Source organism: Acromyrmex echinatior, chromosome 2 (assembly GCF_024713525.1).
Source record: "Acromyrmex echinatior isolate Ae372 chromosome 2, ASM2471352v2, whole genome shotgun sequence".
In the NCBI taxonomy this organism is placed as follows: Eukaryota; Metazoa; Arthropoda; class Insecta; order Hymenoptera; family Formicidae; genus Acromyrmex; species Acromyrmex echinatior.
This window is the reverse complement of record NC_141853.1, coordinates 8,207,763-8,221,272: the sequence shown is the minus strand read 5'-3', so window position 1 is coordinate 8,221,272 and position 13,510 is coordinate 8,207,763. Positions and strand designations below refer to the sequence as shown.

At 35.4% G+C, this 13,510-nt stretch overlaps 1 protein-coding gene across 13 annotated transcripts in view; it reads right to left on the bottom strand.

The window, feature by feature from the left end:
- The window catches only part of LOC105154273 (ELAV-like protein 3), a 44,058-nt gene that overhangs the window by 506 nt on the left and 30,042 nt on the right, over positions 1–13,510 (bottom strand). For 6 of the 13 annotated variants that reach the window (XM_087402513.1, XM_087402510.1, XM_087402512.1 and 3 more), the window contains 6 exons: positions 12,346–12,581; positions 10,617–10,720; positions 9,975–10,128; positions 8,156–8,194; positions 6,070–6,328; positions 2,996–3,037 (listed from right to left, as the gene is read on the bottom strand). In XM_087402513.1, coding sequence (XP_087258639.1) covers positions 2,996–3,037; positions 6,070–6,328; positions 8,156–8,194; positions 9,975–10,128; positions 10,617–10,720; positions 12,346–12,541 — 794 coding nt within the window. In that variant the 5' untranslated portion in view covers positions 12,542–12,581. The remainder of the gene's footprint in view (positions 1–2,995; positions 3,038–6,069; positions 6,329–8,155; positions 8,195–9,974; positions 10,129–10,616; positions 10,721–12,345; positions 12,582–13,510) is intronic. The other 7 variants (XM_087402514.1, XM_087402516.1, XM_087402515.1 and 4 more) reach the window with 7 other exon arrangements.

Here is a 13,510-nt window from a genome sequence, read left to right as displayed (position 1 = left end):
CTGGAACACGATGGCCAGGCCGGTTATTAAACGGACATCGTCGCCCGGTGGCGGCTGACAATGACGGCCGCGGAGGCGACGAGTGAGAGGACGAACGATGCTGAAACGTGATTACATTCGAATGCACAATCGAAACAAACCGGCAATTTACGTGTGTAATTGTCATTTTAATGACAATTTCTAATTGCCTTCTCGTAATCAAGAATATGAAAACGCATTTCTTTATCTTTACGATAATTCCGCATGAAACAATCATCGTATAATGTATAATTTGTAGGCTTTTAGGGGTAGAATTTTTTTTTCTTTCAAGATTGTGGAGAAATTTCAACAACAATGCGTTCTTTAAATATTTATAATTCTATCATATTAAATATTATAATTTCTCCATAAAATACGATACTATCGAGTTTTATTTTACATTATCGTTCACGTTTCACGAGGGAACGTTTGAGCACCGTTCAATTTGTAAATACTTGCTGATGTTTCTTTTCTCTGAATATAAAAGGGTATATCTATTAAGATTTTACATTATACGCTACTCGCACAGTATATCGCAATCCCAATGAAATTAAACGTGTAAAAAGATGCGAATATATACATACTGATGTGAACATTTATTTCGCGTGATATGTAATCGATCTTTTTCTTTACACAAATGGCACTTCCGCAGACATCTACATATGACACTGGCACAAAAAAAGTGAAAAAAATATATATATATATGTAGAACTACCCGAGGACGGATTTTGTACTACGTAACTTACGCGACATTATAAAAAATATAATAATAGTGGCATAAGTGATATATAAATAAGAATAGCGTGCAAACTTTGTTTATAAATATATAATATATACTCTAGAAAGACATGCCGTATAAAATACACAAGTATTTATTTCGTGTGACCACTATAAAAATTTAAAATAAATAAATGTGTATATTTATAAATATTGTAACAAATTTTCCAAATTTTACAAATACAAAAAATGTTCTATTTCAAGTACATATATGTATATAAGCTGTGTTAAAGCTGTGTCAAAGCAGTTACTCTGGACGGCAAATTTTATCAACAATATTTATATTTCTGACATATTCTGTAGGTAATAATTAAAAAATGATGTCTCATACGTAAATCTCTGTGTAGTAAACTTTGAAATAAAAAAAAAGAAAATTAATAAAACGAGTATGTATAAAAAGAGTAGTATACATAAAAAGTAGTGCTCGTTCAGAATTATAAGTTAAAAGATAATAAAAGTAAAAAGAGAAAGAAAGAATTTAAGTGGCATTATGGGATGTTATGAAGAAATGTCACTTGTTCATATTTTATACAGAGAAAATTTACAAGTACACGCTATCTGGATATTGAATCTTTAATGAAATGTAATTAAACCTTTGTTTCGAGTCATGCATTCTCTATAAGGATATAACTTAATATATCCAGAGAAAAAGCCAAATTGGACAAAGGTACATTATTGCATCCACATTCATGCATTCACGTGCACAGGGAATTACATAGATACAGAACGTGTTTCTTTGAAACGCAAGCCAATCTCCTTGGATGGCGCTTTCTACGGTAGACATTAATTAACATTAATTCTTAAATGTGCGACAGATTTTTTTTTTGCTAGATAGATAAAGATTTCAATATAGGAATGGAAGGTACACGTCCCATACGAGGGCACTTATACAAGTGAGGGGAATATTTACAGTTGTAAAAGTATCTACGTACCTACTTGACGTCACAAGCCGCGTTAAAACAGGGCACATCTCGGTGAGTACTTAGTATAATGCCGAGGCCACAATAATTACGTATGCATTCGTCACGTACGTTGTACGTTACACCGCGTAAAGTAAACGTGTGATAGGTGTGTCATGTATTTTTTTTTTTTTTTACTTGTGTACGCAGAAACATGTGCATCGGGTGATTATACGACCGTCTGTGATCCAATTTCGTGTATGTACGTATGTATATGTGTATATGTATGGAGGGCTATACAAAAAAAAAACGATGGAATCTATAAGGACAAGGAAATGAAAGGAGTAACATCACGTTGCTTGCATGTAAGTTCGTCTCGTGGTTCATTAAACATATGTACATATATGTACACGAGAGTATCTGCATCCGGTTTTTCTCTACGTACAAAAGTATTCGTATTTAGAATAAGCACCTTCGAAAACAGATTTTTGTATGTAACTTTAGTTCTTACAGAGAATACGTAATATATATGTATATATATGTATAAATATCGAGAATTTCCAAATAAAATTTTCTCTGAAATATTAATAATAAAATGTAAAAAAAAATCTCATGAAAAAAATTTTTTTCATTATCATTAAAGCAAAATGTCAATTCAAAACTATGTTAATGTTTTTTTTTAAAGCTGTTTCTAATACGCAAATTGCGTAATAAGAACAAACTCTAAAATATTCTAGAAGCTGCAATCATTGCAAATACTACGGTGGCAAATACTGCAGCCGTTTAATCGTTATTAAATAAATGGCACTATGTAAATAAGTGGAAGAACAGGGAACCAAGGAGGCTTGATTGCGAAACCCAAGAAAAATGTGACGTCAACATATCTACCACTGTGTTTGCACAAAAAAATCAAATAAAAGTTGAAGCAAAGACGTGAAAAATGCAGAAATGGTGAAAAATATAGTAGGATCCCGTTACGAAATTATGCTTACACATAAAGAAAACCGATGAAGAATATTTTACATCTTGAAAATGATTTTCACGAACATCCACGGATAAAGATCACTTAAAAATCCAAGTAATAATTATTAAAAGCTAAAAATCATATAAATAATATTTATTACCTCAAAATTGTTTTAATGATAAAGTCATTTTGCGATATCTTGATATCGAATTCGTAACGAGTCAAAGAAGGAAAAGTGATAAAGAGAGAGAAAAAGAGAGAATAAAGCCACACAACGGAAGAAGTAACGAAAATTAGGAATGGAAAACGTAGCGGTAGTAACGAAAAAAATACTGACCTCTGTAAGCCTTTGTTAATGGCAAGCATGGCCTTGCCAGTGCTAAAACAAAACACAAAAAGAACAACGTAAGAAGAGAGATACTCCGGGATCGAGCCAAAGTCGGGGGATAAGTCGGGCGCTCCCTGTGTATTTCATTTTCTACCCTCTACGTAGCGGTGCACTGTTACCCCGAACGGGACGCAATGGGGGATGCAATGTGGGATTCAGAGAAGCGAAATGATATCTATGTCGTTATAACATTAATATTGCAATAAAAAATATAATACACAATTATTTACAATACAATAACTGTTATTTTCACAATTTAAATAACATTTGTTAGATTAGAAAATAATAATTTATTTAAATAATATGTAGACATATAAATTTAATTTTGTAAAGTAAATAATCGACAAAGAATTTGTTTTATGAAACCAGTTCGGTTCTCTGTTAGGACAGGAACTCAAGGAATTGTTGTCACAATGACATAAGCGCTATTTAGGTTAGAATATGACCGTGACGTAATTTCCAAATGATGACGTCAAAATAACATGATAAACTTGAAATCGTTAAAATTCTCAAGCATTAAAAAATTTTTTTAGTTACACTTGCAAATTAAAAAAAAAACAAAAATTCGAATATAAAAAAAGAGGAAAAGCATTTTATGGATAATATATATTAAACAATTGGCAAATTACATTTTTTTGTATGTATTACAAAAATTGTAGAAAGTAGGCTGATTACTTAAACTATTAATTAATTGTAAGTTTTGTCGTCTCAAATTTTGTTTAACATTGACAGTTCAATTAACTGCTATACAAACTATTCTTCCTCTCTGTTGAAAGGGAAAATGAAATAATAAGAGACAAAGCAACAACAAAGCGCAGCTGCACTTGATTAGCGCTTTGTACTTATTGAAAACAAACGATTAATGTCCGTGACGAGACTCGTGAAGAATTTCGGTAGCTTTGTATGTTGAATTTAGAGGTACGAACAGACTTTGACACGTGCGATCAATAAAGATGTATTGTATACTGCATATATCGCCTCTGAGTGAAAATTTGTAAAAATACGTATAGTACGTAAATAGATATCGCTCTTGATAGCGAGCATCGTGACTTGTGTGTAATATATGGGAGGCTCGAAACGAAAGAGAGATGATAAATTGTGTGTCGATAGTCCTTAACTCTGTAACTGATATTTGTCGTCATCAAGAATGATTATATATATAAAAATTTTGTAATATATATAATAATTTCACAATACATCTAATAATTTGCCATAATAAAATATTACGATCGTGACGGCAGATACCGATATAGAATGTAAGGCTATTGTGTACGTTTTGCTCCTCCGTGTTTCGAGAATGGCCAAAGATCAGCTTACGTTTTCAAATCAGACTTATACAATATTTCCTCTCTCTGCATTCGCTCGAGTAGCATAGATTTATACACGTTTATCTCATCACGAGATCTGATCGCTGGCCTTGAAGAAAATGATAACTAAAAATGGAGAAAAGTAGCATAAAAAACAAGAGTCCACGTAAACAATGATGAAAGAAACACAACGATGAGTGCAAATAAAGGAGAGCCAGTCGACGTTTTTTTTTAATATTATTATTGTGTGAAATTACGTGGATGTTATCGAACATCGATCTATTATTTGATAAGGTCATGGAGCCCTCCAATCGACCTTGACAGGTTGTTTCGTCAATATGAAAGTTTAATAGAGACATATCGATTATGAGACGGAAAGACCTTTCTAAACAGAGGTAATGCGGATTCTCTGTGGATCGTCTATGCTCCGGAACACTATACCTTTCCACGAACTTTTGTTCGTTCACGTTAACATTGATGAAGATGAAAAATAATACGTATATTTTTCAGGTGGCGAGTAATCATAATGAAATATATTAAAAAATTGGCGAAACTACTCTTTTATTAAACGTCGTCATTGACCGTTCCCTTATTGTAACTAATTGTAAGTGAGAATATGAAAAATATACCGTATCTAAAAATTACCGTGTAAATAACACAAAGGTCTAAGCCATGATTCCCGAAAATAACAGAGCGTGCACAGTCACAATGTAAAATAAAAGACAGACACGTTAGTGCATACATATTTTAAATTAGAATCGGATGATATAGGAGGAGCTTTGTGCCGAACAACTTGATAAATGTGGAAGTAACGATAACTGTCTGCGATCGACTGATCGATCAATTGACGTAAATAATCACAAATATATTTTTAATTTACCATATAAACGATCAAAAATCGACAATACAATAAAGACATTGTAATCAAACGAAGCAGCTCAATGTCTATTATTATCGATTTAGCATATTTTCTATAAAATACTTTTTCATTCTTTTCAAGTTATTTATCTGAGATTTTTCAAGCCGCAATAAAATGAAGCATAATATTACACAGTATCACATATTTTCTATAAGAAATTATTTTCTTTCTTGTATTAAAAATAAAGATCCATACTGTTTTATCAAGATATCACAAGAATAGCAAAGTCTCGTGTTTATATATGAACAATTGATCGATCTAATCGAGTAATTTCGTGTTTACGCGGTGTCTGTGTGTGTGTCAAAAGAGAGAAAATAGAAGGAAGAAGACGAATAGTATATGCTAGATAGTTAGAGAGCTCTAGATAGAAAAATAAAAAAAAATAAATATTGGACATTTGGATGGATAGATGGACGAATAACGGAGAGGATTCATGGATAAAATAAATAACTCAGGAGAAAAACTCAGTTTATACAGCTGAATAATTATCAGAAAATCAATCAATAAAGAAACATGAAGTGAGAGAAGAAAGAAAAGCGGGAAAATGCTGTGCGGCCGAGCAATCGCGGTATTTAATTCGCGTACGTCTGTACTGGAGGTACATATCCAGGACATCAATATCGCGCGTTAACGACAACCGCGACAAATTGTTCCACGCAACATTCTCCAACAGAACTGTCTAACGAAAGCCGTGAGAATAGAATAAAGCGGAAAGAGAGAAAAAGACAGCAGAAGAGACGAAGAATTAGAGAGATAGTGAAAATCCTTGGGTAGAGCGAGTAGAGGCGAGTAGGTACCTGGATAGTGGCGACAGTGGAATGTACCTGAAGCGGCCGGTCGGATGGTGGATCGGCCCGCCGAAACGCCGCGTGGCTTGTGGTGCGAGATAGGCGGCCAATGGCGGTATCGCCTTGTTGTTGTTGCTAGGATTGTTGGCGAACTTGACGGTGATCGGCTCGGACGAGCCCTTCGGTATGGTGCCATTCAGCTCTTGGATCGCTCGTTCAGCCTCGACGCGCTGGTCGAACCTTATGAAGCCGACGCCCTTCGACAGGCCTGTCGAGAGGTGCCAAGGTAATCGGCAGAACACATAAGATCGCATCTGGTTATTGCTGACGACATACGACGTAAGCCGTTCGTCGAAACCGCGCCGGACGCTTCCGACTGATCTCTAGGTTCCTGTATTTTTCTGTTTTTTTTTCTGTTTTTTTTTCCCTTATGAAACTAGCAACGTCGCGAAATCAACGACGGCTCAAAACCAATTTGGAGACGACTTTTTGTTGTACCGCGACGTTACCTGCGATCATTTCCTACGCATTCTTACCGTGACGTCGTCTTACATTATGTCTCCTTATTGCACGCGATATTATTAATATTATTAATAAAGCCTTTAGCTAGCTTTCTCAACTAGTTAATCCTGATACATCAAGTTATCATTCAAATTGTACTTATTGTTAGATTATAGAATGCAAAATAATTCACATTTCACATATGTAATGTACAGGATTGGAAAGTTACTTTATAAGTTACTTATAAATTATTTTTTAGATTATCTTATATGTGTTTCTTATAAAAATTGAGCACAAAAGTAATACAAAATTGGAGCAAATGATAAAATATAATAAAAAAAATAAAATATCCTAACTTATTATACTCAATTTTTATAATAAAAAGTAATTTATAAGTTATTTGTAAAATAACTTTTCCAATCTTGGTAATGTATGCTTCCCTGCATTCAGCTATCATTGAGAGCAGCGACAAATTACGAATATAAATCGCTTATCTTTCATAACGAAAGATACGACTTGAATACATGTCGCATAGATTCGAGAACTATTAAGCTTATTTTATACTTTAGAAAATCTTTTTATATAGAGACAAAGCGAGTGGTTCGGTGCGCGCAGATTCGTTTCTTTACAAACACAACGACAATGTCTTGTCGGGTGGACGTCTTTTTGTCTTTCTTTCAATTCTCTCTACTTTGTAGATCTATTTATCATTCGCGGTTTAGTGTCGATTGATAACAGGTAGATAGGAACGAAAAAGAGAAAGAGTGAGAAAGTGAGAGATAAAGAAGAGTGATAAAAAAAAAGAAGAAAGATAGAGAGCGAGTATATTTTCGATCACGGATACATGTCGATATAATCGAGAGATCGTAAGCAAATCATAATCATAACGAATGACAAAAAGCGTAAAGAAACAAAAATGGCGCTCGAGGGAATACTGGATGCGCGCATCATCTGTCATTGCACGACGAAGAAAGAGACGCAATAATTTTTTTCTCATCTTTTCTTCTTACATTTGGTCGTAATTTGGTCGTCCAAAATTTCGTATCGATTAATTGAATTTTTCCGAGTCGCAGTCGAAGGTGCGAAAAAAATATGGAACATTTCGCGAAATATTAAACCGCAATTATTTTATTATTTAATATTTATACCGATTTCCGATTTAACGCACCAATTTTATAAAGCCAGTCTAATAATGCGTCATACAATGTAAAATCTCTGAATCCTTCGCTGAAATACATCGTCGCTCGTCGGAATTACAAAAATGAATTTTGACAAAACGTTAACAGGCAGACATGAACGGATTTTTATCGGAGGCAACGTTTACTTGACGCGATTACAAATCGATTTTCGATTCCGAGCGATGCTCGATTACACTGCGGGGAAAACCGGTGTTCGTACTACCGCTGCGTTGTGTTTTATTTAACAACGACGGCGACGACATTGACGAGGTATACATGGCTACATGTGAAAAAAAAAAACGAGGTCGCGCAAACGAGAGACGCGCGCGCATCACAGATCGAAAGAAACGGCTGCTTTTCGTTTCAGCTAGAAAGACGTAATGAGGGAAAAGAAAAGAGATTTGTGATTTACGTACCGGGCAAATTGTCTCCGCCGCCGGTCACAAACTGTCGTACTAAACAGAAACGGAAAAAATCATATCTCGTTAAAATCCAACTGGCAGCACACGCGATTCGCTCGCCCCTGCGATACGTTGGTTTCGGGAAATGAGAAAACGTGTTTGCGCGATAAGACGCAATAAGAGGAGTAAAAGGGGTTAACGAAAGAAACAACACAATGGAAGCAAAGTAAAAGCAACGAGTCTCGTCAGCGTTCAAATTAAAGAAAGAAAAATCATTGTGACTTTGACATAACAAAATTGAGAAATTTAATATTATTTATACTCAGAATTTCTCAAAATTGTAAGACAAATCGAAATTTTTTAATTTCCAGCCAATTTACAGGAAGCAAGAACAAATTGATCTTACATTTAATAATTTAATAGACTATCGCAATCATTTCTCTGCACATATGTGAATAATATAAAGTATAAAACTACACACACAATTGTGAAACCAAACAGATCTAAAAAATTATAAGAAAAATAAATAAATTGTAAATTGTTAATAAAATAAATAAATTCCTTGTATTTTAACTAGGTTATTTAACATTTTAATAATCGTTACTGGATGGGAATTCGTTGCTTTCGCATTTAACGTTTCGTACAATAACGAAAAGAAACGATATCATTTTAAACAAAAGAAATTAAATAGGACGAGTACGTATACAAGGGGCGAGCGGACTTCGTGTAAATTATACTATTTCAGATCTCCTTAATCATATAAAAAGCGTGAGCGCCAAAAGGGGAAAAATTCGGTATATCGCGCGTGTTCACTTTTGCGGAAGATAGGAGAAAGCGATATAGGACGAACGTAAGTCTCGGGGAGGGGGGGAGGAAGAGGGGAGGGGAAAAACGAAGCAAGCCTGGTGGTCCGGATAATGGTGGTGATAACGCGTAGATGTAGCAACGAATGCACCGGAATGAAGGATGGGAGTGAAAAGTGAGCACGGTAAGGAGGCACGAAATTAAGATCGAGGTGGAGGCCATGAGACTTTTGTGCGTGCAACTGGGTTGGCCAGGGAGGAGCATTTGCAATAAATAAATCAAATACGCAAACGAAATCTAACTCGGGAAGGTTCGTAGATGACTAAAAGCGAGAGACACTTGCGCGACACTTCGAGTTGTCATCGTATCTGTCGTAGGTATATATATGTAGCTCCCCTCGAGAACAAAGTTGCGTGTATATACGAAGCTGTATACTCGTGAAATCGTTGCTCTTTGTGCTCTTCGAATGAGGAAACGTGTGGAAGAGTGTGTACAGGCGAAAGAAAACATAACGAAGTGAAACTGATACGATCTCGTTCGCTCAACAGAATATTTATCGTTATCGCTTCAACGAGCTACTCTTACTCGCACTTTTGTTATCGTTATCGTTTATAGCGCACCGACCCACCCTACAAACGGACTCTAACCCCATGGCCTACGCACCTGTGATCTGGATAAGCTTTATTTAAAGCCACCGGAGATTTCCGATTTTGTCGCTGTCTTAAATATAGTTTTCTCGCACATCGATTTCATCATATTGCGAGGTTCGTATCAGCGCGAATAGAATAACAAGATAAATCGGATACAAGTCGAGTGGAAGAAATATTTCCGCACGAGGAAATATTTCAAACGATATCCGTAACGACTCGTCGGACTTTCGTTTGTAGATAATACGTCTCGCGTTGTCGGAGAAATTGACAGGCGGTTGGAAATTTTATTCGATCGGAAAAATTTTTTTATTATCGTGACAGATAAATCATCGCGAAAAGCTCGCGAAAACTATTGAACAGGCGGATTTGCGTAGACTTACCGGTGATGTTGTCGCACAATATCCGCGACGTGATAATTCTGCCGTAGGGACTGAAGAGATTCTCCAGATCCTGTTGCGCCATATTTTTCGGCAAGCCGCTGACGTACAGATTCGCGCCCTTGATCGCCTCGCTGCTCGGTCTCGCGTACGACACCTAGAAAAAAAAGAAAGAAATCGCATTCCAAAAAATACTCTCTTTTCAATCCCGACAAATATTCGTCGGATACGAACAAAACGACGGAAAAATCAATAAGGTGCTTGATATTTCATCGGATGGGAAAAAAAGGGGGAAAAACATGTCCATGCGATAATAATCACTTTATTCCTGTTCGCGTGCGATAAAATCCACCCGAATCCAGGCCAACCTATTTATATTGCTGCATTACCGCCCTACACGCTCGCGTAGATGTATTTAGCAATTTAGAAACCAGATAGAAATGCTTTGCAAAGTATTCGACTATTATATATTCACAGATCACAGAAGAGTAACGACGATCTGATTTCTCAAGAAAAATCATCGGCTTAATTGCGAAAAGTAGAATTTACAGTAAATAATCGCGTGATTAATTATTACGGGAATTATATATGAAAGAGAACAAATGAACACTGGTGCGTCCAAGATCTGTATTACAGGCCGCTTACCTTGATGGTTTTGTTCTGCAAACGAAGACCATTGAGCGTGTTTATAGCCTTTTCGGCATCTTCAGGCCGGTGATAGTTGACGAAACCATAACCCAAACTCTGACCTGCAAGCAGAAACGCAACCCGATAAATATTACGAATGTTGATGTTAGATTTATTTTCGAAAAATACGCTTAATCACGAGCTGCATCTTACATAGTTTGCGATATTCGATATGTTTAATCACCGATGACACTTCGATGGCTTTTGATGTAAAAAATAAATGTTTCTTTAATGTTACCGATAAGTTTTGTTTATATCTGAATGATTATCTCTGTCGACTAAAATAATCGCATCGGTGGTCGAATGTGCAATGCCAACATGAATTTCCCCAATACGTCCCGGAATCAATTTTATGAATGGCGTAGTGGCAAATATATCACCGAGTAGTTGGCGAAATGCCTGAAGCAAGTAGCGGAACAGCAAGGACATACGAGTGAATTATTTTTCGGTTTTACCAAAGAATCGATGTAAGAAAATAATAATTCGATGAAAAATATATATCAAGCATTATTTTATAATCAAGTATCAATTTTTATTAATTCAGGACGTCGGTCATACATGAAAAGGATTCTGTTCCGCTACATTTAATAAATTTAAGACTCATCTTGCGTGATTTGTAATGTGATTTAACCGGAGAGAAGTCGAGAAAAATGTGTAAAAAGACTAATTACGGGTTTTTCGATGAAACGAAAAAGAATTGTTCCGGTGAAATGTGACGGTGTGTTTATCGCGCGTGGTAGCGAACGACGTGATACGGTACTGCCATTCTGCGGCAGTGAGGTCGAGCATAAAGCGGCAAATCTTCAAACCAAACGCCGCCCCCGCTCTCGCTCTTCGCGGCGGCTTGAAATAGCGCCGCGACGTCTATACACGTGCTCGTCTCGCCGCCACTACACGGAATATACCCACCGCACACGTACCCGAATTATGTTAGAATATATGTATTCGATATACTATACGGCGATACGGACGATCATTGAGTGTGTTTATAGCCTTTATGGCGATATGGACGAGTTACGCAAAATGCCGTGTCAGTCCGAGACTTATGGATCGCGTTATATAAGAGAAATGCCAGTATTCAGCAAAATAAATGTCTGTTCGAGCTGTTTATGAGCCATATTGGTCAATTTCGAAATAAAAACACATACTTTCACCGATGTATTATATTAACCTTCGACTGGCAGCAGTTGGTAATAAAAAAATAGAGTAAATTAAAATAGAGAAATTAGACACTAATCATATGCGTGTTCCAGTTGAAAATCAAGAAATTTACAAAAAGTGGAGTTGATCAATTCGGGTTTTCTGAAAGGCTCGTGTTTATAAAAAAAATAACATTCTACAAATTATTTTTGAAAAGTCGGATAATTTTCCCTTTTTCAAAACTATTTTGAAATTATTTTTTAATCATTGATTAAAAAATTGAATCTTTGTCGAATTAAATTATCTGAAGAGAGAGAAAAAGTGTTTTATAAAATTGTAATATATAATAAAATCGATTATTTTTTAGATAGCGCGAAGTTCAGTTTTCAAATTTTGTTATCAGAGATTTTATGTTTTAAAAACTAACATCGTTAAAACAAATGCCTTCTGTGTCATTAAACATACTCAACTCGTTTAATTGTTTGACGAGTTGGATTTAAGTGCCTTAACATGAAAAGAAAGAATGCAGTAGAAATGCTGATCTTACCGCTGAGCTTATCACGGATTAGCTTGCAGCTTTCGACCTCGCCTATACTGGAGAACAGAGAACGAATCTCATCCTGTGTCATGCTCTGCGGTAAGTAATTTACTATGAGATTCGTCTTCGACTCTTCCTGCGAGGTCTGTCCGAGGGTTGAGCCTCCGTTTTGTTGTACGACTGTGTCCATTCCGTTCGCCATCATTGCAATCCTCTAACGAGTCGTCCCTAACTATGTACGAAATCTGCAAACAGAATACATAACATGTCACATTATACCGTGATCTAGACACTATCGATAGATAATTGTAATTATACAGTAGCAATTAATGGCTTGTTTGTATTAAAAGTTTTATTTTGGTAAAATTAAACAGCGGGATTTTTATGATATCACGCTAATAAGTCTGCATATTTTCTCAAGACGTTAAAATATATTTTAGGAAGCTTCACTTTGAAAACATATCAAATACAAACTATGTCGCAAGGTAATGGAAAAAAATGACACCGATGTAAACACTGAAATATCGAAGGACATAAAAACCTGTGACAACCAAAACAATAATGCACAAGACATTCCTTGACGCTTGAAAACTCAAGTCCAAGTTAAACTACGAGTTTTTGTACAGCCTATACCGTGAATTCGGCGAAAGAACGAATATAAGTAGATATAAGAAGCGGCTTTATTGTATAAAATAAAACCAATGCGAATTTTAATGCCTTAACAATTTTTTTTAAATAATTAAATATTTATGACATATAAAAAATTATTGTATTTATTAATTATTAATTTATATTATATTATATTAATATAAATAATTTATTAAATATATAAAATATGTGGGGATAAATTATATTTAAATCTACAATCATTTACAAATTTTCTAGTCTCTTATTTCAATGCTTATCGTAAATGTTTTGTATTAGGTTAAAAAAATCGATATAAAAGTACGAGTATTATGGAAGAATCTGAAAAAAAGAAAAAAAATACTCGCGATTCGATCGTGTCTGAACAATGACTTTTCAAACATAACACGAAAGGTACCAACGGCAGTTTGGAAGAACGTTGAAGTAACATTTGATATGAACTCGGGTAATTTAAAAGGGCCGACGACCCCCGTTGTCATTTAAAGGGCTGGAGACCCTCTCATCTCCAAACTATAGAAGCACATCGAGT